This window comes from Eptatretus burgeri, chromosome 9 (assembly GCF_056783735.1).
Source record: "Eptatretus burgeri isolate ZD-2024b chromosome 9, Ebu_testis_v1, whole genome shotgun sequence".
NCBI lineage: Eukaryota > Metazoa > Chordata > Myxini > Myxiniformes > Myxinidae > Eptatretus > Eptatretus burgeri.
In genome coordinates, this window is record NC_140969.1 from 92,431,434 (window position 1) to 92,456,771 (window position 25,338).

Genomic DNA, 25,338 nt, shown 5'->3' on the forward strand with positions numbered 1-25,338 from the left:
TTGATTATTTCAAAAAGCATTTTACTAGAAATATATTCAAACATACATTTAACTTTTATTACAATCTAAACCTGGAAAACTTGTAACAAACAAAAGATGACAATAAATTATCAAATATTTGGTTCAGAAAAAGCACAGTCGGACAGAATACGCAAACTTCAAATGAACAATTGTCAATAGCTCCCAATACATAAAACAAAAACAAAAACACAAGTTGATAACATTGGCCAAAAATTTCCAAAGTTTTGATTTATATTTATTTCCTCATTCTGAACCGTGATGTACGAAGCAATTTGACAGTCATTCATTTCACTACGCGTATTCCTACTGCGTGGCTAGCATCAGTCTAGACCGTTCACTGCATGACAAGTGCTCCTAACAAGCTCAACAGTTCATTTCAAGGTCAGTGTTTAAACTAGCTAGCTTTAAAAACCGGGCACTTCCTCGAGCAAGCGTTTAGTACCGTTAACAAAATAGAATGTGTACAGAACATAACCGTTGTTTGTCATGATCAATAAATAATGTAGAAACTAGAACGTCTTTGCTCAGTATATTTGTGCACAGAAACCACCGTGAGAAAACAAACAAACAAAGAAAATAAAAGAAGAGATTTCTACGACGACAATTCTGCATGTGTAACATCAATGGAAATCGGCACAGGTTATAGTTCGTATGTTATAGGGAAGAATGCAAACATCCAAGACTTGAAAAAAATATGTCATACAAGGTTGTTGTTGTTGATATTTTTTTCTTTTCGATATATGATTCAACAGGATACGCTACATCGGGGATAACGGCTCCCCCCTCCAACGCCCATGAGAATAAACTGTGAATTTTTTTAAAACACAAAGATGTTAAAAGTTCAAGCGATGTTAGCACCTGTGCACCGCAACAGTTCCTTTAACCGTGTGCTGTTGATATCGCCGATGAGCCGGTGAACGTTGTATACAATTGCTTTGACGAGGTGTTTGATTTTTGGTCCACCAACTGTTTGTATAAAAGATCGCATTTCAACTTGGTTTTTTTTTTGGTGCTCTCTTTTTGTATTTTTATTCGTTTTTCAGTCATTTAACCGCTGGCTGCTGCACCGCCACGGATGCATACGACGTTATCCCGAGTACTCTGTTCTTTGTCGACCATGCTGAAGGAACGTGCGAATGCATCACAAAATCAATGTGCAGCGCAACAAAACCACAAAACAGTCTGTGTCATTGTAAATAAAGGGCTTCAGGTATAAATGAAGGCCCAATGTGTCAAGGCCATGGGATATGTTTGCATAATCCAAGAATTAAGAACTACAATGCACCCGCGCGGTAAGGGTACAAAACCAATTGTTGCATGTGGCTAGCGAGCTGTGTAAGGATTTCAACAAGCAACATAGCTCAGTAAAAAGAAACCGTTGTGCAGATAAGCGAGGAGGAAATTTCAATACGGTGCCGGTTACGTTGGCGGAGGACCATTCGTGTAGGTGAGCATAGGGTGGAAGGAACGTGCAAAAGTGTTCGCTTGGGTGCAGCTTAGCCTCTCCTCGGAGCCTGGAGCAAGGCACGCAGCGAGGAACAAGAGAAAGAGGAGTAAAAGCTGGAATGGCAATGCGAAACGTAGGACACGGATGAACCACCTGCCTCTCTCTGCACCACCGCCGACTGCAGCCACCTTTTGCTTTTGGCTGTTGTTCGGTGGTGAGCTAATGACAGAAATGCGCAAGCGTTACATGGTGACATGGATGACGACTATTATTCAACTTATTTCTCAAATTAGCTTTGAAAAACTTGAGGAGAATATGTTCCAGCACATGCAATGATACATCAATTTAAGCATTCAGGAAAAAAGTGAGAGTTGTCTGGTCCTAGATTTCTTCTGTGCAGTCAAATCAGATGATAACTGACATTCTGGTGGAGTTCTACCAGTGGGTAATTAATCAAGAACACACTGTGCTTTGGATGGCAATGTAAAGCCGCTGTCACGTCTATATTTAGGTTGTAGAAGTTACTCGATCCTATGACATATTTTAAAAAGAATAGGTCATTGTGTATACATAACCCTGGCCTGGCCCTGCTTAAGGATTTGGGATGTTTATTCTAAAAAGGGATATTGCTATTAAATGAGATGAAGTTAATAGCAACATTTGGATTAAGGTTTAAAATTAAGTGAGTTGGTATAAATGTAGCACAGGTATGATGGACTATAATGCCCTCCCTTCTATGTCCATAGCTCATTGCATCAAAAGCAGCAAACTCTATGCAGCTCCACTCAGAATCTTTCTGAACACCGATAGATAAGGTTTGTCATAAAGGTACTTTCTTTCCTTAATCCAGAAAAAAAGCTTATTTATTCAATGAGAGCATATTAAAAACCTGGAGGAATAAATTTTATATTAAAGATAGTTGAACATATTTAACTGTGTCCAGAAAGATTCTGAGCAGGGCTGCATGGTTAGTATACGTACCAGCCTTGTGGAGGGCAATGGTGCACACGAAGATCTGCTTCTTGTGCAGGTGTAGTTGCTGAATGCTGGGGAGTAGAGTGAGTGAGAGGAATGAGAGAACAACTTCGCCAAATCGAATCACATCATCGACGATCGTTCTTTACTTAATGTTTCAAAAATCTATCTTCTTAATTCAGTATATCACAAAATAAGAAAACAAAGACAAGTCTGAAGATGACAATGGTTCACGAGCGGTATTTGACAATGTAGATTGTTTCAGAAGTCAAGGATGAAACAATGTGATAATTTTTGACCAAGTTATAATTAATTATTGTGGCCTTCAATCAACAGCTGCAAAATGTCGAAAACCCGGTTTCGTTCAACAACTTTCAAAATTTGACCTTTGCATAACCTTTAAAGGTCACAAAACAATGTTGTGGACATTAAAATAAGGAAACAGGATACGTGCTATAGCTTATTGGAGTTAGTTCGTCGAAGAAGGTCGAAAACCCGGTTCGATTCCCACAACTTTGAAAATTTGACCTTTGTGAACTTTAAAGGTCAAAGGTCAAGGATTATAACCTTTGGTGCAAAACTTCCTCTGGAACATTCCAGGAACAATATAACATCATATAGGGTATATGGCATTTCGCACTCCATGGATTATCCATACTTTGATGAAATCAGCGTAAAAACAAACTTGTAGGGGGCGCCATGGGCAAGGTGTTCGAGATAGAGCAAAATGGTTTCAAGACCTTAGGTGAGGAATGACCTCAAGATTATGCATAAAAAATATTGTCATCCTAGCTCTCAAAGTTTGGGCGGTCGTATGATTTTTATGTCAAAATTCGCAATTTTCTAAGTTTTTGACCTTGTGACCTTGACTTTGGGAGGAAAATGAAAAATCGGACAACAACAAGTTTTAGATAATTCATTGTGCTATTCAAATACCGAAGAACCCATTCCATTCAGTCAATTCCCAAGGAGAAGATAGATTTTTAAATCCGACTACCCCCTAAAAATGGCTATTTTTTGGGCGTGGCTCCGCCCACAATGGGCGTAGCATGCCTTAATCCAGGAAAACACAACTCGACATTGATATCGAACATGTAAACAAGTTTCATCAAGATCGGATCAAAGTCCACAGAGTTATGCTCTGGACAGACAGACACGCGGACATAACAAATATAGTGGTCACTCTGGCTGGTGCTCGTGAACCACAAACCCCAAAAAGTAATAGCATGCGATTGGTAAGAAACTGCAAATACCTGACTCCTTTGTGTCTCTTCCCGGCTATTGTCTCCTGCAGTTGGACATGCCTGAAACCTGTCCCGGTGGTGTTGCACTTTAACTTAAGAACTCCATTTTTTACTGCCCTTGTGCTGATCAGACAAAACAAAACAAAACAAAAAACCCTGCTCCAAACCCTCAGAAGCACCTCTGGCTGCGACTTCCCCTCTCCTCCCACTTCTTGTTTGTTTGTGTGTTGTACCATTCTCCTCAGTGACGACTCCATATTTGCATATCTCTCTCTCTCTCTCTCTGTCTGTCTGTCTGTCTGTCTGTCTGTCTGTCTGTCTGTCTGTCTGTCTGTCTGTCTGTCTGTCTCTCTCTCTCTCTCTCTCTCTCTCTCCCAACATGGACTAACTTGCTCATTTCAACTGTCACCATGCCAACTGACTGGGGGTTGGTACCTCTCTCACCAGCGATGGCATTGCAGCAAAGGACTTGTGACTCTATGGGCCTGACTCGATCTGTGAAGTTTCCGACCCAGATTTCTGCCAATGGCAAATCCTCCGTTCTGGATTTGGTAATGACCAACTTTCCTGCTGAAGTCTTCGGTTCCTCCTCTGCTCCAATTGATTTACCTGACAATATTCTTGTGAGAGACACCATCTCTCCGACTATTCTCACAGAACTGCCTCAACACCAGTGAGCCTGGGGGTTCACTTGTGCTGACTGGCGGGTACTGAAATCCACAATCTCACTTCAGGATGGGTCTTCTATATCTGCCGCCCTGATATGAACTCAGCCTGGGAATTCTTCCACAAAAAAACCGGCTCTCTTATGCACAGATTCATCCCATCTCGTCTTCAGTTATCATACTCTTCCTCCTACCAATGATACACTGAATCATGTGGTCAGGCAGTTTCATCAAAACAACTTGCTTTCTCTTCTTAAAAGGCAAATCCAAATGATGGCAATCTCAGATCATTCCACAAAGCTTGCAACAAGTGTGTCCACTCTCAGGAGAGCAAGAAAACAACATCTGCCCAACCTCAGGAGTGAATTTTCAAACTTCTCTCCTCCCTCAAAAACATGGTGGCACCTTGTTAAGTCTGTCTCTGGTGTATGCTCCCCCTGAATTTGTTGAAATTGCACTCAGCTTGTGAGAAGGCCAAATGCCTCAATTCTATATTTGTGTCTAAATTTTGTGTCCCTCAACCCATCCCTCACTCCCTGTACTCACTCTACCCAGTCACACCCAAATGCTCCTGGACCCTGCATCTTTTTCACCTGAACTCTAACCTGAACTTGCATAACTCGCAACTCAAATTCTGCAACTGGATCAGATGGCATCAGTGCACTTGTCCGAAAAAACCTGCTCTGCTGTTTCTGGCACATCCTCTTTTTGATCAGTTCACCCAGGTACCATTTGTCTTAGCTTTTCTTGAAGAAGTTCAGTCACTCAAACCTTTGTGCCTCATTATCAGCAATGATAATTTTGGGCAAACCACATCCTAAGTTGGCCTCCAAAGCCAGTCACTGACTTGGCATCATCCGCCTTGCAGTCTTTTCTTGGCAAACCTGAACTCTTATCCACCTTTAAAGTCTTCATCTGCAGCTTGATGGAATACTGCTCTCCCTTCTGGGCTGGCACCCCTGTGTCATGCCTTGCTTGGCTTGCCTTATCCTGCCATGGAAACCAAGGCTTTCAAAATCATTGGACTCTCCTGCGATTAAGCTGAGCCTATGGGTTTATCACTTAAACATTGCAGACAGGTTGGTGGTTTCTCTGTCTTCTCCCGCCTCCTTTCTGGTCTTGCACCCTCTGTCGTTCCCGTGCTCTGCCTACCCACACCCAGGTTTCTCGAAGGTGCATGCAGTCTGACAGTAACCTCCTTCTGGTGAAACTCAAAATCTAGACTCATTGCTCATTTCTACTCATTTGTTCTTCTTTTCCCCACCTGTTGAACAAGCTTTCTTCAATCTCTTTAATCTCATTCTTCACTCCAGGGCTTTAACACAGCTGTTCACCACCATCTCAGGTCACCTCCTATCCACAACCATGACCTTTTCGACCTTAATTTACCCTACAAATGGTGACATTTTTCTGGGTTTCAGGTTTTTCCTTTCACTTCTGTGATTGAGAGTTTGCGGTTGTGTAAGTCTTGTTTGCTCTGTTACGTCCTGATCCGTTTTGTGTTCCAGCTGCTCTACGAACCTCAACACTGTACAAAAAACAAAATTCTAGGCTAACATTAGACTGAGAAGACCTCAGTATTAATAATAATAATAAAAATAACTATTCCTTTCACGCCGTGAGGTGCATAGGGCTGCCAAGGCAGTTTCATTTGGCCAAGGAGTACAGTCCTGGATGGGTCACCACTCCGACGCAGGATACTCGAATGGCTTATTACCCCAGTAAACTAGAATTCATTTTGCTGACCTCAGAAGGATGACAGGCTGAGTCAACCCATCTGGTGTTATTTCAATGGCATGACAGGGGCTCAAACTCAGGATCGTAAGATCTTAAGCCAACACCAGGCTCGCCAGAGTATTAACAACACCAGAGTGTTAACAGCATGTTTTATACAAAACTGTATTATGTTTAAAAAGTCACTAAGCTAAACACTCGGCAAATATTGATTGAAGTGTTTGAATAACAACATCATAATCATCAACAATCCCAATACAAAAACAATTATAGCTTACAGATCGTTGTGAAGAAACTGCAATCCTCTTAATTTTTTTGAGATCTCTCTCCACACGAACTGCCATATCTGCCAGCTGTTGCCTCAGAAACTGGCATTCACTGGTGCCCAGAGAACTGTGTTGCTGCTCTGCTGCACCTCGTTCCATGGTACTCAGCTGGGCTGCAGAGCATTGCAGCTCTCGATGACAATCCTAGTTGTTTCATGCAGGTTAATTGCAATTCCAATTTGTTTTCCTCCAATGTCTTACAAAAACATAATACAACCTAACAAAAAACAACAAAAAACAAAAAAAACAAACAAACAAAAAAAACCACAAGAACACAACTTCAATAACCTCGAGGTCTTCTTGATGGGCACGGAGTGAATCCGTGTCTGACGACATCAGGAGTGATTTCAGTTTGCTCCTTTTTTCCTCCGTGCTGGTCAACAATGCACGCGCTTTGCGGCAAGCTACCGAGAAGTCCTAGAGACAAAACAACCTTGGATATAGCAAATAATTTTGAGATAATATGCACATAAACAAACAAAAAAAAACAACCAAAAAACTAACCATGTGGTCCAGAAGGCCATCTTCCGAACACGATATTCCCCTGTGCGATAACACTGGTAGGCTTCGATGCTGCATTGCATCGGTCTCTCCCAAAGTACAGATTTCAGAACTTGCATGTGACTTGTCAATGGCCTTGTTCAATGGATGTGAATCCAGGCTGTGTTGCCAATCTGCCAGACCCTGCAAAAGCTCCTCCCACTGAGAAGTAACGTCCTTGTGGCTGTCAGTGAGTCCCTCGTAAATTGCTCCATGCTCCTCACCAGCAGGCACATTGCTATCCACTTCGACACCATCCCACTCAAGTTCATGGCCACTCAGTTGTAGGGAAAGCAGAAGTGGACGCCACATCTCAACCTCTTCTTGGAATTCCTAAGGGTAATACAGAGTGGGTGCCAACAGCAGTATTTACAGAAAGACACCAAAGTAAATTGCAACAAGTTCCCAGCTGCAATTCCAGGAGTTAAATAAATACACTGACAAAATCTAATCCTCTTCAATTTTTTTTTCCTCTTTTCTTTCATAGAAGAGCTTGTGTGTGTGTGTGTGTGTGTGTGCGTGAGTGTGTGTTGTTGGTTGTTATCTCCAAAGGTGGGCTTCAGAAGGTGGAACGGAGTCCTTCCAGGTCTCGAAGCATCCACCTCCGTTCCGGTCAGGGTGCCATTTTGTTTGCTCAAAATAAAATCGTGTCTGTCCGTCTGGTGAGGCTTCAAAATCAAATCGCAGCCATTTTGTTTGCTCATTATCGGTCTGAGGCCTCATAAGCCTATTTTGTAAGGCTCATGCTTTCTGACTTTTATAGTCATGCATTTTCATTGTCGTGAAGAAGGTTTAAGACTCAGTTTAAAAAAAAATTAACAAGTCAGTCAAGGCAAGGTCCCCCATTCCCTCTCTCAAGTCAAGGCAGAAGTAAGTCACTCTCCCCCCTCTACTCCACTTTCCCCTCTTTCCCCGTGTGTGATCCTCTCCCCCATCCCCTCTGCAGTGTGTGCGCTGAGGGGGGAGAGGGCAAAGGGAGGGATGAGGGGGGAAGAGGGGGGAGAGAGAGGGGGGAGAGAGAGGGCAGAAGGAGTGGAAAGATGGAGAGAGGGAGAGTGAGTGGGGGAGGAAGATTTGAGGTCTTGAAGTCACATATTACATACACATTACAAACTGTATTTCACATGTGTATGGACGTGTATTCACATATTATGTGAAGCAAATAAATTGTGTACATTACATCATTTATGGATCTGATGAATTGCCAGGACTCATTTTGGAAACTCTATGTGCAACATCGAAGTCAAGATGTCCAGATGTCATAAATGTCTCTACCCATGGGTTTCCCATGGATGCTGGCCTTGTCGTCATTCGATTAACTATGGTTAGATATTGTTATTAACCGGACTAATGGTCAATGGAATGTATCTATTCAATTAATAACAATTGCTTATTCGATCATTTTTCTTTTGTATGCAGCACAAGACTGCGGGGTAGCATCGTTGGATGAGGGTGCGGCTGTGCCACTGATGCAATGCCCTCTGTAGGTTAGAGCACAAATTTGGAACTTGTTCAGGGTACCTGCGATAGCTTGCCTACTCTATGCGAAGGACTCCGTTTGATGTTTAACGTCTACCAACTAATGCCAACAAACATTAGTTTAACGTCCATCCGAGGGACAGCACACAGAACACACTGATGTTTCACCCTGCCTGTGAAACACAGGGATGACAGTTTGTAGCTGGGTCGGGATTCAAACCCAGGGTAGACAGCTTACAGGTGAGAGTAGGTACCTCGAGGCCATTCTGCCAATCCTGCATGTTTGATTGACTATCTTAAAATGACCAGTTGGCAATCTACGTGTTTTGGGCATAAAATTGGCACAATAATGAAACTCTCACTGTTTGTCCTTTCCCTTCCCCATTACTCTAATTTACTCGTAATCTTATTCATCTTCTTCTCTCTCCCTCTACAACCCTCCCATGACCTCACCCCATACTTGCAGTCTCCTAAATCCAGTGCATTGTGGGGTTTGGTATTATGACAATGTAAAATTGCACTCAGAAAGTTGTCTGGTGATAATTTGTAAACAGTAATTGAATTACAAATTGAAACCTTGAAAGAAAATGTGGGGCGAGAAAGTTTATAAAAGAGACCAATTTTGATAAACAAACCTCAAAGAGCACTTGCTGTTGCTTGAGAGAAGGCAGGTCATTGGCCGGAGGTTGCTCACGTGCGGCCTTCAGACGCACCATTGTTTGATGTAGCCAGGCATCAGCTTCTCGAAGCTGGTTCCCAAACTGCTCACGGCGCCTAAGTCGCTCCTGCATGCGCTGCTGCTTCAGCTCCGCTTGCTCCCTGAGCAGCTCCCAGCGCTCAAACACACCTGCCGTGCAATCCAAGGTGCACACACTGTATATACTGTAGGCCTATCTAAGCAGAAGTAGGAACCCAAAGTCCTGAATTCAGGTCACGGTAAGATTGATCATGATATGTAGAGTACAAGGCTTTTGTCAAATTAATATCAGGTGTGATATCACAACTATATGCATACTTAAAATGTTTATAGAAATTGTTATTTAAATAATTGTCTTAGTTTGACAAAAAAAAAATAATAATCACATTTATAAGAAAATAAACACTTTGAGGCAAATGGTTAGACATTTATGTGATTTGAAAAACACTAATCAGGTACAAAGCTTGCAAAACACTCGGGGCGACAATGATAAACTCAAGGACAGTGATAACTTTCATTTTAAAGATCACGAAATTGCTATCACGAACATGAACATAAGCTACATTTAAGTTTCATTTTTTACAAAATGCATCACCGAGGTAACCAACCAAGTGTACCCAGAGTTTGTGTTTGAATGACATAAAGCTTTTCTAATGACAGACCTGACATAAACAACTTAACCCTTTCAACCCTGAGCTTCTTGGACTTTTAGCTCCCCACCTTGGGCTCCGTGGAGAAAAATCTGGCCACGCGGGTATATGGAGGTTTGAAGAGCGGATGATAAACCAGCTGTGCGGGTATATGGATGTTTGAATAGCGGATGGTAAACCGGCCGCTGAGGTAAATGGAGGTTTGAATAGCGGCTGGTAAACCAGCTGTGCGGGTATATGGAGGTTTGAATAGTGGCTGATAAACCAGCTGTGCGGGTATATGGAGGTTTGAATAGTGGCTGATAAACCAGCTGTGCGGGTATATGGATGTTTGAATAGCGGATGGTAAACCGGCCGCTGAGGTAAATGGAGGTTTGAATAGCGGCTGGTAAACCGGCCGCTCATGTAGATGGAGGTTTGATAAGCGGATGGTAAACTGGCCACTCAGGTATATGGAGGTATGAATAGTGGCTGGTAAACCGGCTGTGCGGGTATATGGATGTTTGAAGAGCGGATGGTAAACCGGCCGCTCAGGTAAATGGAGGTTTGAATAGCAGCTGGTAAACCGGCCGCGTGGGTATATGGAGGTTTGAATAGCGGCTGGTAAACCGGCCGCTCATGTAGATGGAGGTTTGAATAGTGGCTGGTAAACCGGCCGCTCAGGTAGATGGAGGTTTGAATAGTGGCTGGTAAACCGGCCGCTCAGGTATATGGAGGTTTGAATAGCGGCTGGTAAACCGGCCGTGCGGGTATATGGAGGTTTGAATAGCGGCTGGTAAACCGGCCGTGCGGGTATATGGAGGTTTTAATAGTGGCTGGTAAACCAGCCGTGCGGGTATATGGAGGTTTGAATAGTGGCTGGTAAACCGGCCGTGCGGGTATATGGAGGTTTGAATAGCGGATGGTAAATTGGCCACTCAGGTATATGGAGATTTGAGTAGCGGGTGGTAAACCGGCCGCACGGATATATGGAGGTTTGAATAGCGGCTGGTAAACCAGCCGCGCGGGTATATGGAGGTTTGAATAGCGGCTGGTAAACCGGCCGTGCGGGTATATGGAGGTTTGAATAGCGGCTGGTAAACCGGCCGTGCGGGTATATGGAGGTTTGAATAGTGGCTGGTAAACCGGCCACTCGGGTATATGGAGGTTTGAATAGCGGCTGGTAAACCGGCCACTCGGGTATATGGAGGTTTGAATAGCGGATGGTAAATTGGCCGCTCAGGTATATGGAGATTTGAGTAGCGGGTGGTAAACCGGCCGCACGGATATATGGAGGTTTGAATAGCGGCTGGTAAACCAGCCGCGCGGGTATATGGAGGTTTGAGTAGTGGCTGGTAAACCGGCAGCGTGGGTATATGGAGGTTTGAATAGCGGCCGGTAAACCGGCCACTCAGGAATATGGATGTTTGAATAGCGGATGGTAAACCGGCCACTCGGGTTCCACGGATGAAGGAGGACTTTCCATTCGGAAATAAATCATTTTTGCAAGGAAACCAGGTCTTGATGTCAAAGCCACGATGCTTACCGGATATCTTTCGCTCGAGGCCAGGAGGGTGTATCGAGCCCATTGTTTCTTCATTCTGCAAGGCCTGACCCACTGTCCGTACACGCTCAATGCTGTCTTGACACTCTGCCAGCAGTTGCATCTGAGGAAGGAATGGCCACAGCCAATTAAGTTTTCGACAATTAAAAATATCCGTGTCCGACTCACTGTGAAGGGTAAAGTGACACCAAAAAAGGCCAAATAATACTGGCGACTGTTGCACCAGGTTGCAGGATATAGTTTTCAATTATTTTATGTGTAGTCTTATTACCTCCACCACAGAAGATTTTACCCCTGTCTGTCTGTCTCTTTGAGAAGGATATCTCAATAACTTATGGATGGATTCGGATGACATTTGGTGGACAACTCTGTCATCTGCCAAGGACTAATTGATTTGATTATGATGAAGATCCGAATCCTGATGCGAGAATTATTTAATTTTCAAAGTGATTCTTCACCATTGCGAAATGGGGCCAAAAACGATATATTGTTACGGGGCCGGGTATCGGTGGCGAGCACAACCGCTAGAGAGAGCAGTAGAGTCGGCTCCACTGAACACACTGGAATGGAGGTCATGCCTTTTGGATAAGTCCGAAAGGCACGGGTCCCTTACTGGACCATAAATCGCCAATAATTTGACCGCGTGGGGTAGGGTCAATTGCCAAACTTCAATATACCTAATTACCCATGTGGACCAAGCTACCAGGGAATTCACACCCTCGATGGAAATCGAGTGGAACGAGCCATTACCGAGCCTGAACTGTGTGTTACCCGAGCGAAGATTACCGAGGCCCGTCAAACCAAATGAACAATTTACGGCCTCGCTATTTCTCAATACACACCGTGCCAAGCCAATGAAAGAAACATAGAAATGAGCTGGAACATTTAACAACAGGGATATTTATTTATAATGGGGCAGGGGAGCACGCAAGAAGGCAGAGTTAACCGAATAATGAAGGAATAGCAATTTATGTACAAGCACTTATATATGCAGTTTTACTTAATAGACTGGCAGACCCGTCGCCAGGGCTCAGTATTAAGAGGGACATGTGAACTGGATGGGGGGGGGGGCACAATTATAATATTTAATATTTTTGATAACCCGGTATGCTATTGTATTCATGCTGCATCGACGCATCTATACTGAGGTTGCCGTCGCATACTAACCAAATTGATCTCAGCTAGATTTAATGTTCCGATGTTTTGGCCTGAAATTATTTGAATGCAGGAGAGCCGCAACAAACTGGCGCATTCACAATGCAGATATTCAATGATGAGACAATTGGCACCAATTCAGGTGCGCTTGTACAAGGTGTTGTCAAGAATTGGCATTAGAAAATTAATATACCAGAGATACACTGACTAAACGGGGGAGGTTGGCACCAGAATCATTGCACTTTCAAATAAGATACAGTGGGCTATGACCTGCGATCATCACGTTAAACTATCAACAGCAAATACGACCAGCCTGAAGATACCACAAGGTCCGCATTTAAAGCATTAAATTACACAGAGGTAAGGTTATGCACAAAGCACTAGATATGGGATATGCAAAGCACCAAACACAACATTTAACTTAAACATCAGAAGTACAAAGCAGCCGACCACGGCGGGTGCTGACCACAACCACAACTACACGCACACATGCATCACCAGCAGTCACACACACACAATCTGAACTCCTCGTATAGTTTTTATACCGCTGCACTCGCTGTCAGAAGAGCTGCAGGCGATGTGTCTCGGTGTGGAATCTTCTGAGGACCTTCTCCTTCCATTCATTCAGGCATTTACGTGTGAGGTCTCTCTCGTAGGCCAGCCATACCAGTTGTGCCTTGCGTGCATGGCGCATGGACCGTCGATGGTCAGTGAAGACATTCCTCAACGTTGAGAATGAGTTTTCACACATGGCATTGGACGCACCAAGTGTTAGTCCAAGTCTCATAGCAGTCACTACACTTGGCATGGCTTCCAGCGTTTTGTGGTATGTTGAGAGGAGTTTTTGTGTTGTCAATCTCTCGTTTGGCTGCTTTTCTGTCTGTGTGCGAATAAACTGCTTTGCAACCACACACTCTGTTTCACTGATGGTTGACTTTGTTAATGTCATGATGTGCTGGAGCAAGTGGGGATCCAAAAACCTGCCATTTTCGGGATTCAAGGCAGCGAGTGAACGGGCGAGTTGTGTGTTACGCTCACTGAAGCACTGAGTGATCTCGCCAAGCACAGTGTCAATTGCGCTGTAAAAAACCCTCTGCAGTTCCGTCTTGTCATTGTCGTTGTTTTGTCCTGTAGTCTCCAAAACTACAAACTGTTCCAAGTTCTTATTCGTTGTGCGTCTCCATTTTGGTGGTGCAGGTGTAGCAGTGTGAGCATCGTTGGCCTTGTTCCACAGATCAGTGAACTCATCCTCAGAGCGGAGTTTCTTCACGCACTCTGTAGCACTTGCCACCAGTTCCAACCCCGTTAGCGAGTCCATGTCCTCTGCCTGCAAGAGTCTGTTAGGGCCATCGAACAACATCAGCAGTTTTTGTACAAAGATAGCAATGAACAAGAAAGACAGGCCCAGAGACTTCCCGCAAAAGCCCAATAGCCTCCATCCTCATCTCTGAACCGTAGGCGCGCTCTGCATAAATCTCCGACAGTAAGGATGTGACAAGTCTGGAGATGGCAATGGTTCACATTTGACGATGTAGATTGTTTCAGAAGTCAAGGATGAGACGATGTGATAATTTTTGACCAAGTAATAAAAATGATCAACATGATGTAGTACGGGTGACAGGTTATTAGCTGCAAAATGTCTAAAACCCTGTTTCGTTCAACATCTTTCAAAATTTGACCTTTGCATAACCTTTTAAGGTCACTAAACAATGTGGATATTAAAATAAGGAAACAGGATACGTGCTATAGATTATTGGAGTTAGTTCATCGAAGAAGGTCGAAAACCGGGTTCGATTCCCACAACTTTAAAAATTTGACCTTTGCGAACTTTAAAGGTCAAAGGTCAAGGATTATGACCTTTGGTGCTAAACTTCCTCTGGAACATTTCAGGAACAATATAACGTCATATAGGCTATATGGTATTTCGCACTCTTCGGATTATCCATACTTTGATGAAATCAGCGTAAAAACAAACTTGAAGGGGGCGCCACGGGCAAGGTGTTCGAGATAGAGCAAAATGGTTTGAAGACTTTAGGTGGGGAATGACCTCAAGATTATGCATAAAAAATATTGTCATCCTAACTCTCAAAGTTTGGGCGGTCATATGATTTTTATGTCAAAATTCGCAATTTTCTAAGTTCGTGACCTTGTGACCTTGACCTTGGGACAAAAATGAAAAATCGAGCTCCGTGCGGCTATGCAGGTGCCATTGGGCTAACCAAACACCAAAACCCCTGCCAGATTCGACAAACCCCCTCGGAGAAGATGCAAATTGAAATCGGCTACCCCCTAAAAACACGTTTTTGGGGCGTGGCTCCGCCCATAATGGGCGCAACATGCCCATTCTCAGGAAAACACAACTAGATCATGATATAAACCTCCCACCAAAATTTTATCACGATCGGATCAAAACCCACGGAGCTATGCTCGGGAGAGACAGACAGACACACACCAATAACGAATATAGTGGTCACTTACTGACTCGTAAACTTACTGACTCGTGAACCAATATCCTTAAAAGATCCTATGATCACAGACACGGTGGCGAAATGTCCCGTCCACCTTTGATCAAGAAGTCGTTTTAACTGCTCACCTTTATACTGTACAGCAACAGTGGGCTTTCTGAGGAATTTGTACAGGCAACAACAAACCTCGAGGAAATCAGTGACAGCTTTCTCTGCTGCCAGTGCGTGGATAACTACCAGATCGATTTGGTGATTTAAACAGTGCACATAGGGGATTTCTCTTTCCAATATCTCTTGCAACAACTTTTGCACCCCACCGTGCTTCTCAGCCATTACCGAAGCCCCATCGTACACCTGACATAATATTTTTGACGTGTGAAGTCTTGTTTTTGTCAGCTCTGCAATTATTAGGTCTGTCAATGTTTTTGCATCTCCAGCGTTGGCTGTAGCTATTGTGAGTAGACGCTCTGTTGCTTCATTTGATGCGGATACAAAGCGAATGATGATTGATATGTTCTCACGTTCAGTGGGGTCCCTCGTCCCATCCACCTTGATGGTAAACGACGATGTGCCGACTTCTTCCACAATGGCATCCGTTACAACATTACTCAATGTGCAGATCAGTTCATTCTGCATTTCCGGACTAGTATAGCTTGCGTTTCGTGGGATATGCTTTATTATTTCGGCTAGCTCGGACCAGAAATGGAGGTTTGAATAGCAGTGTAGTTTAAAAGCGAGAGAAAGAGCCCACTGTGCCCATCTGACATATCCTCAAAATTATCAAGGCTCCCTCTGAAAGGTAACTGATTTTCTGCGAGAAATCCCACAACATCTATAAGAGCAGACACATAGTACCAGTTTCTATTTAGCTGGTCAGCATTGAGGAGTGTGGAAATCTCCTTACCACAATCGATGCGCCTCTCATTCTCCTTCCACCTCAAAACACAAGTTAAATGTTCCTTTGAAGTTGCGTGTTTGTGAAACCCCCTGTCTTTCTCAACGGCATGTTTCCAATTCCGGTAGCCTCGCACTGTGAAAGTAGAGTCCACTGGGCCGTGTGCAGTGTTAAACTTCCGACATGGATAGCAGAATGCTGCATCTGTCTGCACACTGTATTCCAGCCATTCATTAGTCTGGTACCACGAGGACACAAAAGAGCGACTCTTGTTCTGAAACAGATGGCCAGGGTACCGCTGGAGAACAACTTGATTCGGTCTCTCACTTCCAAAATCACCGGGAAGCAGCTTGACAGTCACACCCGATCCCGAGGCCACCACCGAGCGTGGCAACCTGGTTGCCTGCGCTGGGGCTCCAGCCGCAGGGCTAACGTTGCTGGCTTGGCCAGGTCCGCCAGCTTCTGTCGGTATTTCATCGACATGATCGTCTCCTCCTCCTCCTCCTCCTCCTCCTTCTCCAACTCCTCCCACAACATGTCTTTCTTCATCTTTATTTTCGTCGGTTGCGTTTTTTCCTTTTCTTAGCCATTTTCGTATATCCATGTCTTTTTCTACTGCTGCCAGCTAGCGCAATCCGTGACTCGTCCCTCGTGACTCGTGTCACTAATCTCACGACTCGCGAGATTTGACGGTTGACGGTTTTATTTATTAAATGATGCATGCACCAAAAACAGGTTTTATCTGCATAATTTCAAATGTAAGCACGATTGCAAACACACATATTTTTTAATTTTTATTAGAAAATTACTTTTGTAAGATGGAGGGTTGTGAAGGTCACAAGGTGCACTTCATCTTTAATTCTGTAAATTCATGTCTTTTCCTTATTCATATTATGACTATATTACATTTATACCTAACGTACAACCAATCAGGTAACCTGCTTAAAGGGCCTCCATATCGAAGACGCTGATTGGCTAGTCCTTAAAACTAAATGATCCACGATATATATATATATATATATATATATATATATATATATATATATATATATATATATATATAAAACGGATATATATATATATATATATATATATATATATATATATATATATATATATATATATATATATATATATATATATATATATATCCACCCACAGCATCGACATTCGACACGAGGTCTTGCGGCTGACTGTCGTCTTGGCTGCTGGGGTTGGTGCTTGCGTTATTATCTCTTATCTTGTGGGAATGGACTGTATTGTCTTGCCAATTGCTTTTGGAGATGCGCTGACAAGCGTACACTTATCTCTTGACTGTTATTTAAAGAAGGATATTATTAAAGAACAGTTTATGCAAGAAGGCCTTATTATTCACCACGTTGAACATCTGGAATAAGGGTTTTAGTTCACACAGGTGAACTCTTAAACAGCAAGGAGTTCACAGTGGGCGCTTGTCCTAAAACACCACGTTGTTCACAGGGTGCAACAGGGCATAAATGGGTGGCGTACAAGTGGGGGGGCATTGCACCAAAATGCTCCCCCCCCTAGCGATGGGCCTGTAGACTGGTGCCACAAACACACACGTACACCCAAAAAGAAACGGACCCGTGAGGTCTTTATTGGAGGCCTCCAGCTCGAGGAAAGGCGAGCTGGAGGTCAGAGCCTATTCTTGGACCTTCCCGCCTCATACGGTCTTCGACGATCCAGTGTGCAGGACTCGAACCCGCCACACAATGCCACTCCAAACCCAGGCAGGCGATCCTCGCGGGACAGGCTTGCAGGCACACAGGCCACAAGAGAAGACGCTCTGTTGGCGGGACCCCAGGAAGGTGACGACTGGCTTCAGAAGACCACCAGACGTCCAAGATACCGAAGACCTGAAGACAATTCCTCCGAAGACCAGAAGACAACTCTCAACAACTCTCGCTTTGCCCACGTGCGCTTCTCTTATCCCACGCTCGTACTCCCTCATTGGGCAGAGAGAACGCTCTATGCCCATATTTGGAGCCAAGCCAGAATGAAACGCTTGTGCCCATATTTGGGGCGAAGCCAGAGCGTAACGCTTGTGCCCATATCTGGGGCGAAGCCAGAGCGCAACGCTTGTGCCCATATTTGGAGCGAAGCCAGCACACCAACATCCAGCGAAACCCCGCCTAGCACACTGGACTCCGCCCACGTACATGCTGACACGCATGCGTGCAATGGTGCCGGTGGATGATGGTGGAAGGAAACAAAGGCAGGTGTTGTTGTCGATAATTTCAATCCTAACTATCAAAATAACTCACAGCGCACGTACAATTAATCACCCATTAAACATCGGACGGGACCTTAACTAGAAACACATACTTACTGATATAACTGATCTATAGGACCTGGCTGTTGTGTGCAGTTAGCTTCCAAATTCGCAACATATAGCATGATATTTCAAAAAGTTATTGACAGATTATGATAAAACATGCTGAATGAGTTGGTTAGGTTGCAAGAACAAGCCAATTACATTTTGGTTCAAGTCCGGATGCAGATCCGGCCTATTAGTGGGATACAAAACGTACACTGTTCAGCCTGGTGGCAGTATATAATATGCTCTCCACTGAGTGCTGTTCTAGTTTTTAAAGTGATTCTTCCTTTTTGAGAGATAGGGCCAAAAACGATATAGTATGATATTTTAAAATGTTGTGGACAAGTTGTGACAAAACTTGGTGGATGAGTTGGTAAGGTGACAAGAAGAAGCCAATTAGATTTTGGTTCAAGTCTGGATGCAGATCCGACCTATTAGTGGGATACAAAACGTAAACTGTTCAGCCTGGCGGAGGTACGCGCTGCACCGAGTACTGTTCTGGTTTTGTATGTAGTCACTATCCACTCTTAACGGGCACAGACATTTAAAACTATCTTTCAAAATCATGTTTCATGCAAATAATGATCAATTAAATCCTGCACACTCTTAAGAAGAACTCAAGAACATTTCAAAAACTTGGATCAAATAACAACTTCCATTATGGTGTTAAAAAGCCATTTATGTGCTGCAAAGGACTCAAAACTCCATTTAAATATTGGTCGGTAACTGTGATATTAATATTAACCGAAATGATGAGCCCCAAAAGGCAGAAACAGAAATCTCTTTGCCTTATCGGTACATCGACAAATTTTCAAATGAGCCTTTACGGTGTCGCGGCACTCAAGTCATGAATGCTTTAACACATTGAATGTCAACTTTTGCCGGCAGTCAAATGCCCTGGATCATGTAGAAGAAGCTTATTTCAATTATAATCTTTTATTTCGCATTGTAACAATCTCTTCTGTAGTCTTAGTTGAGCTCAAGTGAGCTTTGTGCCAATATCATGTTTGCGCATTTTCGTGATTTTCAATACAGCAGGCCCGCCCCGAACGCGGGTTTCCACATCGAAGTTTCGCTCTATCGCGGTTGAGTTATGGTAAAATGTGCCGATCGCGGCATGAGTCCCCTGCTCTATCGCGGTCTGGCATGGAGGAATACACAACCCTGTATCTTCTTCTTATCTCACAGCCCCGCACTGCCCTCCATTGCAGACTCAGTTGCTCTTTCGATACCGTGCCGCACGGACTGTTATCACGTGACATTGCGTGATTTAGTTTGATATCGCATAATTTAGTTTGCTATCACGGGTGTTTGTGACAATAAATAGTTCTGAAGAAGAGCGTGTGGGGTGTCATGAAGAAGAAGAATATGTGGGGGTTTTAGTGAAATAAGGCAAATGAAGCATTATAAAATGTTGTTAAAACTTTTGAAGTAAGAAGCAAATTAATTAAATTATGAGGAATGTTGGTTCAATTGGGAAGTAATGTGAAAGGAAGAAATAAAGAATGAACCAAGGAAGGAAATAGGAGGCAGAATGAGTTCCTGATGTTTTTGTTTTTTTTTTCCGAGCAAAAATATTTGTTTGTTTGTTTTGAAGCGAGGAGGGGGGAAATAAGCCAAAGTTGAGGGGCGTGAAAGAGAACACTTGGGATAAATCAGAATGAGGAATATATCTTGAGAGCTCGTCTTCATGGAGTTCCCCAACTCTCCCGAAAAGACCAGGCAATCCTCTACAGGCTCAGACTTTGACATTATGCTGAACTTCTATTTACATAGGACAGGGTGTCACCCTATGGGGTTCTGTGAGCGGTGTAAGGTTCCCAAAAATTTGGATCACATCTTCACACAATGCCCTCGGTACAGTACAGCTGACCCAGATCATGCCTCTTCCACTCTGCCTGAGAGATGGGGATCAGCTGGTCGGGTGTACTGAGCACACTGTGCCGATTGAGCCAGAAGCACCCTGTAAATCGTTGTTGAAATTTATAAAAGAAACGGGTCAATCAATATAAAGTCCCCCATACTTGTCTGCTCCAGCCGAAGTGTTGAGGTGCGCGGCGTATATAGAGCCTAACGGCTCTGAAAACGCCATTAAAACAAAAGAAGAAGTCTTATGGAGAGGTGTTTGAAATTCAAGCGTGAGGTGGAAGCTGCCATGGCACCTTATACAGAGATCTATAAGGACATGCAGAACAAGGCAAAGCAGACAAAGATCACATCCTTCTTCACAAAGTCTGATGACCCTGATGACCCTAAGCCAGGGATGTTGATATCATCTTGATAACGGCCAACGCCCATCATCATCATCATCATCATCATCATCATCATCATCATCATCATCAGGTACAATTTTAATTGTTTTTCATTTTTACAAGTTTAGGCAAAAAAGTTGATAAATTTTAGAATTGATTCCGCCAACCATATTTTTCCCATAAGGTCTTCACTTTGTGCATCGCGGTTTTACCCAACGCGTGTGTTTTTCCAAGAACGTAACCCCCACGAGCGGGGAGGGTCTGCTGTCTTGCATACAATGGTACAACACTAATTGGATCATGATAAAAAAAAAAAAAAAACAGCCGTTTTTACAGCCATATTTCCTTGCTGAGCAGGGGTTAGCTTTTCTTAAGGCAATGTTTTATGGCCGGATGCCCTTCCTGACGCCAACCCTGGTCGCCTCTTACAACACACAGGGATATGGTACACCTATTCTAACCGGGGCATACGCCGGGACCAGTACACCGGTACTCATTTCGTCGACCTCGGAAGGATGACAGGCTGTCAACTTCCTGGTGTAAATTCAGCGGCCAACGGGGCTTGAACTCAGGACCCTAGGATCCCAAGCCACCACCCTAACCACGAAGCCAACACCAGGCTTGATCATGATTATAATTACATATATTTATGTTCACCGAAATGCAGGCAGACTGTTTGTTGCATTATCTTGCATGCCAGCATATTCTGTTTACAATACAATGGTGTAATCTTTTCGACAACAATACTCGTAGTGGCAGAATGTGGGACAACCAGCACTATGAGTGGCAGTCAACGTGTTGAGGTTATAATTATGCCTGGAGGGATCACCACTCAATTGCATGTTGTGGTCAATTCAGCTGAACAGCCCTGGGTGTGAAACACACACCGGTAAGGCCAATGTAACAAGGCCTTACCTACTCCACCAAAGAACCGCTTCTAGTTTTGGGGATGGGGCTTCAAAATTCTTATTCTAAAAACAGTACTTCTGTCAATGCACGCGTTCCATTAAACGGATTCCAAGTGCATTGTTTAAGCTGCATACATGAATATTCTCTATCACTGAATCACCACGTGACACATTTGCCTGCAACATACCTACAACGTATTAATTACGTTACAACACAAAGGGATGCCACCTTACATATTGATCATAGGCAGAGTCAAGGTCGGGACCTGTGGGCGTTCTCCGGCTCAAAAAAATCTCTGTCTGTTGCAGATGAAATCTGCAGGCATCCAATGCACCGTCTAACTGTTGAAGCTGGTAATCCAGCACTCTACCACCATTCCCTGAAAAGCAAAACCAGTCAATGAAAACAACTGTCATCTTTACACACCAAAATACTTTACCATTTTTGTGCAATATATATATATATCTCTCTCTGCCAAGAGGGCACCAGTGGAACTTGGAGAAACATCTTAAGGGACTCTTCCTTTCAAAAATCACTGCAAGTACTATTTGTGTGCATGCAAACTGCAAAGTTTAATACATACCAGATAAGCCACCGTCATCAAGTGTGAAAGTCCTGTCATTGTCACGTTCATCTTCATCCTCGTTTCCACCACCATCTCTGCTCGCCTCAGGCCTGGTGATATCGTACTGATAGTCCCACTCGAGGCTAGCAGGGGTGTCTCGACCAGAACGTAGTGCCGAGTGTCCTTGTGGCCGCGTTGACAAAGGTTGCAGGAAACATGATGTCGTAGGGGTCGCTGTGGTCGAAACATCGATGGGGCGGTATGGCTCGCTCCTCCCTATTACCTCTAGATCCTCCGTCTCAGCCTCAACATCGGATACCTCCCTCTCATCTCCGGTCACAATGACCTGGAGGTTACAGAAAGCAAGGTTACAATCGCACTTGTCACACCAGACAGCAGTGTCAGAATTTATCTATTACAAAAAAAAAACAATTCAAGCATGACTCACTGGAAGACCATGGATGCGAGTAAGATATCGTTCAACCCTGGCAAACACATCCTGCCAGTCCCGCCGAAGCTGCTCAAGCTCTTCTTCTATTGCAGCGGCATCCAATGGCTCGCTCTTCATGATGAGCTCCTCGGCATGTGTGATCAGCTCTTCAATGCGTACTGTGTTCAACTCTATCTCCTGCTGATAGGCCTGCAATCATGCCACATCAAATTGTGATTGAATGCCAGAATATATAATCAATTCATGCTTTTTTATTCAATTCATTTCATCAATTCATGCATCAGAGGGGGGGGAGAATCAAGATAAGTTTGCCATGACGAGAGAATAATTGTGAGGTTGAAGGAAGTTCACTTGATTCAATAATCTTTCACAGACAATGAGGTTCAACTATTTAAATAATGTGTAGGCAGGAACCCATTAATGATTGTCTCAAGTACCAAAGTGGAACTTTCCACGTTCTGAATCACAATGGTGCTTTTCCTTGGTCTGTGCACATGGTGAGCAACATTTCATTGATTTGTTGAGTTTTGTGATTACCGGGGAGGGAAACTTCTGTTTATGCAACAGCGGCACAAAGTCCGTAAATGATGCATGATATCATTACAGTAAGAAAAAAAAAAATTGCCTGCAGTTTCAATGAAGAAAACGGTGCTTTTCACATTGCGGGTACTGTTATTTCAATGATGTCATGCAATCTTTTTGTTGCAGCAATTCCATGAGGACTGTAAACGATTACTTTAATGGACCACACACACATAGTAAGTTATTAACCGCCACAGAGGTGGTATTATTTTGTCGTCCGTTATTAATATATTATAATGGATAGATGGATAGATATGCAAACTCTCAGGAAGGGAAAACTGGAAATTTGGAAGGAGGTGGGCTAAGGGATAGAGGGAGAGGGGGTTAACAGGGTACAAAAAAATCATGGTTTTACATGGGGAATGGTCTGAGATGGTGGCAAACAGCAGTCTTGAAGACTTGGAGGGAAGAATGAGATTGAAGAGAATGTAAAAGTTGGTTCCACAGGTGGTGGTGTGGGGGGGGGGGAGAGGAATAAATGAACGGAGGTGAGAAGCAATTCTTTGGGAATTTCATGAGAAGGGGATTGCTGGTGGATCACGTCCTCCCGACAAAAATCCGGAGCGGGGGGGGGGGGGAGGGGGGATTGCGGAAAGAGCAGAGGATGCAAGACCAGAAAGGAGGTAGTTGAAGACAAGAGACCACCGAAGATAATGACACCCTTACTTGGTGTCATTCCGACCTTGAGCCATGGCAATGGCAATGTGTAAAATGATTATGGTGTTGTATCGGTATCATAGTGTCATTCCTTCCTCGCTTGTTTGTTTTTTTATTTTTTTGACTTCCATCTCGACATGTTTTTTCATTAAAAAAAAAAAATTGGTCCTGACTTGTTAAAAAGAGTAGTTTTGCTTTAACATTTATGCAAGAGCATTCAGGGGGATTAATAGTAGTTGAGATAATCTATGTAGAAGGTATGGAAGGGCTTTAAGATGAAGTCCCCACAGGCATAGATTCTTTACTTCCTCCACTCAGTTGAGAAAATAAAGAAAAAGGAAAGCTACCAGAAGATGAATCCCCATGGCTAAATAATATGCATCTGATAGCATTGAATAAGGTGGAACCAGATAAGTATGATGCTCGGTGATGTATTTCACAACTCAATTAAGTCAGCAGAGGGACCAGACGATAGGAGAGTAGCAAATGTAAGACCGTGTTTGAAAAAGGATCCAGGGAGGAAGAGAACTACAAACATCACCTTAATTTTGGTTGCAGAGAAGATGTGTGTAATGTTAATTAGGGTCAGGTGGGGGATCCATTTAAATAAATTTAAACTAATTAAAGGCAGTCATTATGGATTTACTGAAGGATGTATATGATGTACAAGTTTATTTGAGTTTTATGAAGCAGTTCCTGAATGGATGGATGAGGGAAGTGCAATGGGTGCAGTAATGTCCAGACTTTAAGAAGGCATTTGATATGATACCACATCGAAGGTTGTTGGCTAATGTTAGGGTTTGTAGAATGGCTGGCAGAGTAGCTGTATGGATTGGAAACCAAGCAGGCTTCATGCTGGGAAGCAAATAATGTCTGTCAGTGGAAGGATGTCAGATTGGGTGGTTGCAAGTACAGTAATGCTATACTTTACGGACCAGTAGTGGGACCATTGTTACATATCTATCTGTAATTCCAGAAATCTCTGTGTGTGTGTGTGTGTGTCTGTGTCTGTCTGCGACCGCCGTTTCTCGACAACCGCCGGTCCGATCTGATTGAAAATTGCCAGGAATATTGCCGGGACCCCGCGGATGTGACTTTTCAAGGTTTGATATCAATCAGACGAGCGGTTCCCAAGTTACGGCAATTTATCTGTCGACCAATGACAGTACACGGTGCTATGACAACACGAATGACGTCACAATTAATGGTTATTTATTTATTTTTATTTTATTCTTTTTTTTTGCACGATTGACGTCTCAATTCTTCTTCTTCTTCGTTTGGTATGAGGTCACAATCGACGCTGGTGACCTGAGTATGTGCCTTTTCAAGGTTTGATATCAATCGGACAAGCGGTTCCCAAGTTACGGCCATTTATCTGTCAACCAATGACAAGACACGGTGCTATGACATCACGAATGTCACAATTAATGTTTATTTTTTTTTTGCACGATTGACGTCACAATTCTTCTTCTTCTTCTTCTTCTTCTTCTTCTTCTTCTTCTTCTTCTTCTTCTTCTTCTTCTTCTTCTTCGTTTGGTATGACATCACAATCAATGCTGGAGACCTGAGTATGTGCCTTTTCAAGGTTTGATGTCGTTCTTCATCCGTTTAGCTGTTTCCCAAGTGTTTCCTAAGGTTTGAAAGATGTTTTTTCCCAAGGTTTGAATTAATTGTTCAAATTAGTAATTAATCCCAAGGTTTGCATTTTCCCAAGGGAAAGAGCTGTTTCCCGAGGGTTTGAAAGCTGT

The 25,338-nt window shown here is 43.4% G+C and overlaps 1 protein-coding gene across 6 annotated transcripts in view; it reads right to left on the reverse strand.

Annotated features, from left to right (window-relative positions):
• LOC147020621 (nesprin-1-like) overlaps positions 1-25,338 on the reverse strand; it is a 464,443-nt gene continuing 439,105 nt past the window's right edge. For all 6 annotated transcript variants that reach the window (XM_085896125.1, XM_085896126.1, XM_085896121.1 and 3 more), the window contains 10 exons: positions 22,349-22,540; positions 21,919-22,246; positions 21,569-21,714; positions 11,304-11,424; positions 9,067-9,278; positions 6,917-7,285; positions 6,701-6,829; positions 6,365-6,556; positions 2,450-2,514; positions 1-1,687 (listed from right to left, as the gene is read on the reverse strand). In XM_085896125.1, the coding sequence (XP_085752251.1) occupies positions 1,441-1,687; positions 2,450-2,514; positions 6,365-6,556; positions 6,701-6,829; positions 6,917-7,285; positions 9,067-9,278; positions 11,304-11,424; positions 21,569-21,714; positions 21,919-22,246; positions 22,349-22,540 (2,001 nt within the window). In that variant the 3' untranslated portion in view covers positions 1-1,440. The remainder of the gene's footprint in view (positions 1,688-2,449; positions 2,515-6,364; positions 6,557-6,700; positions 6,830-6,916; positions 7,286-9,066; positions 9,279-11,303; positions 11,425-21,568; positions 21,715-21,918; positions 22,247-22,348; positions 22,541-25,338) is intronic.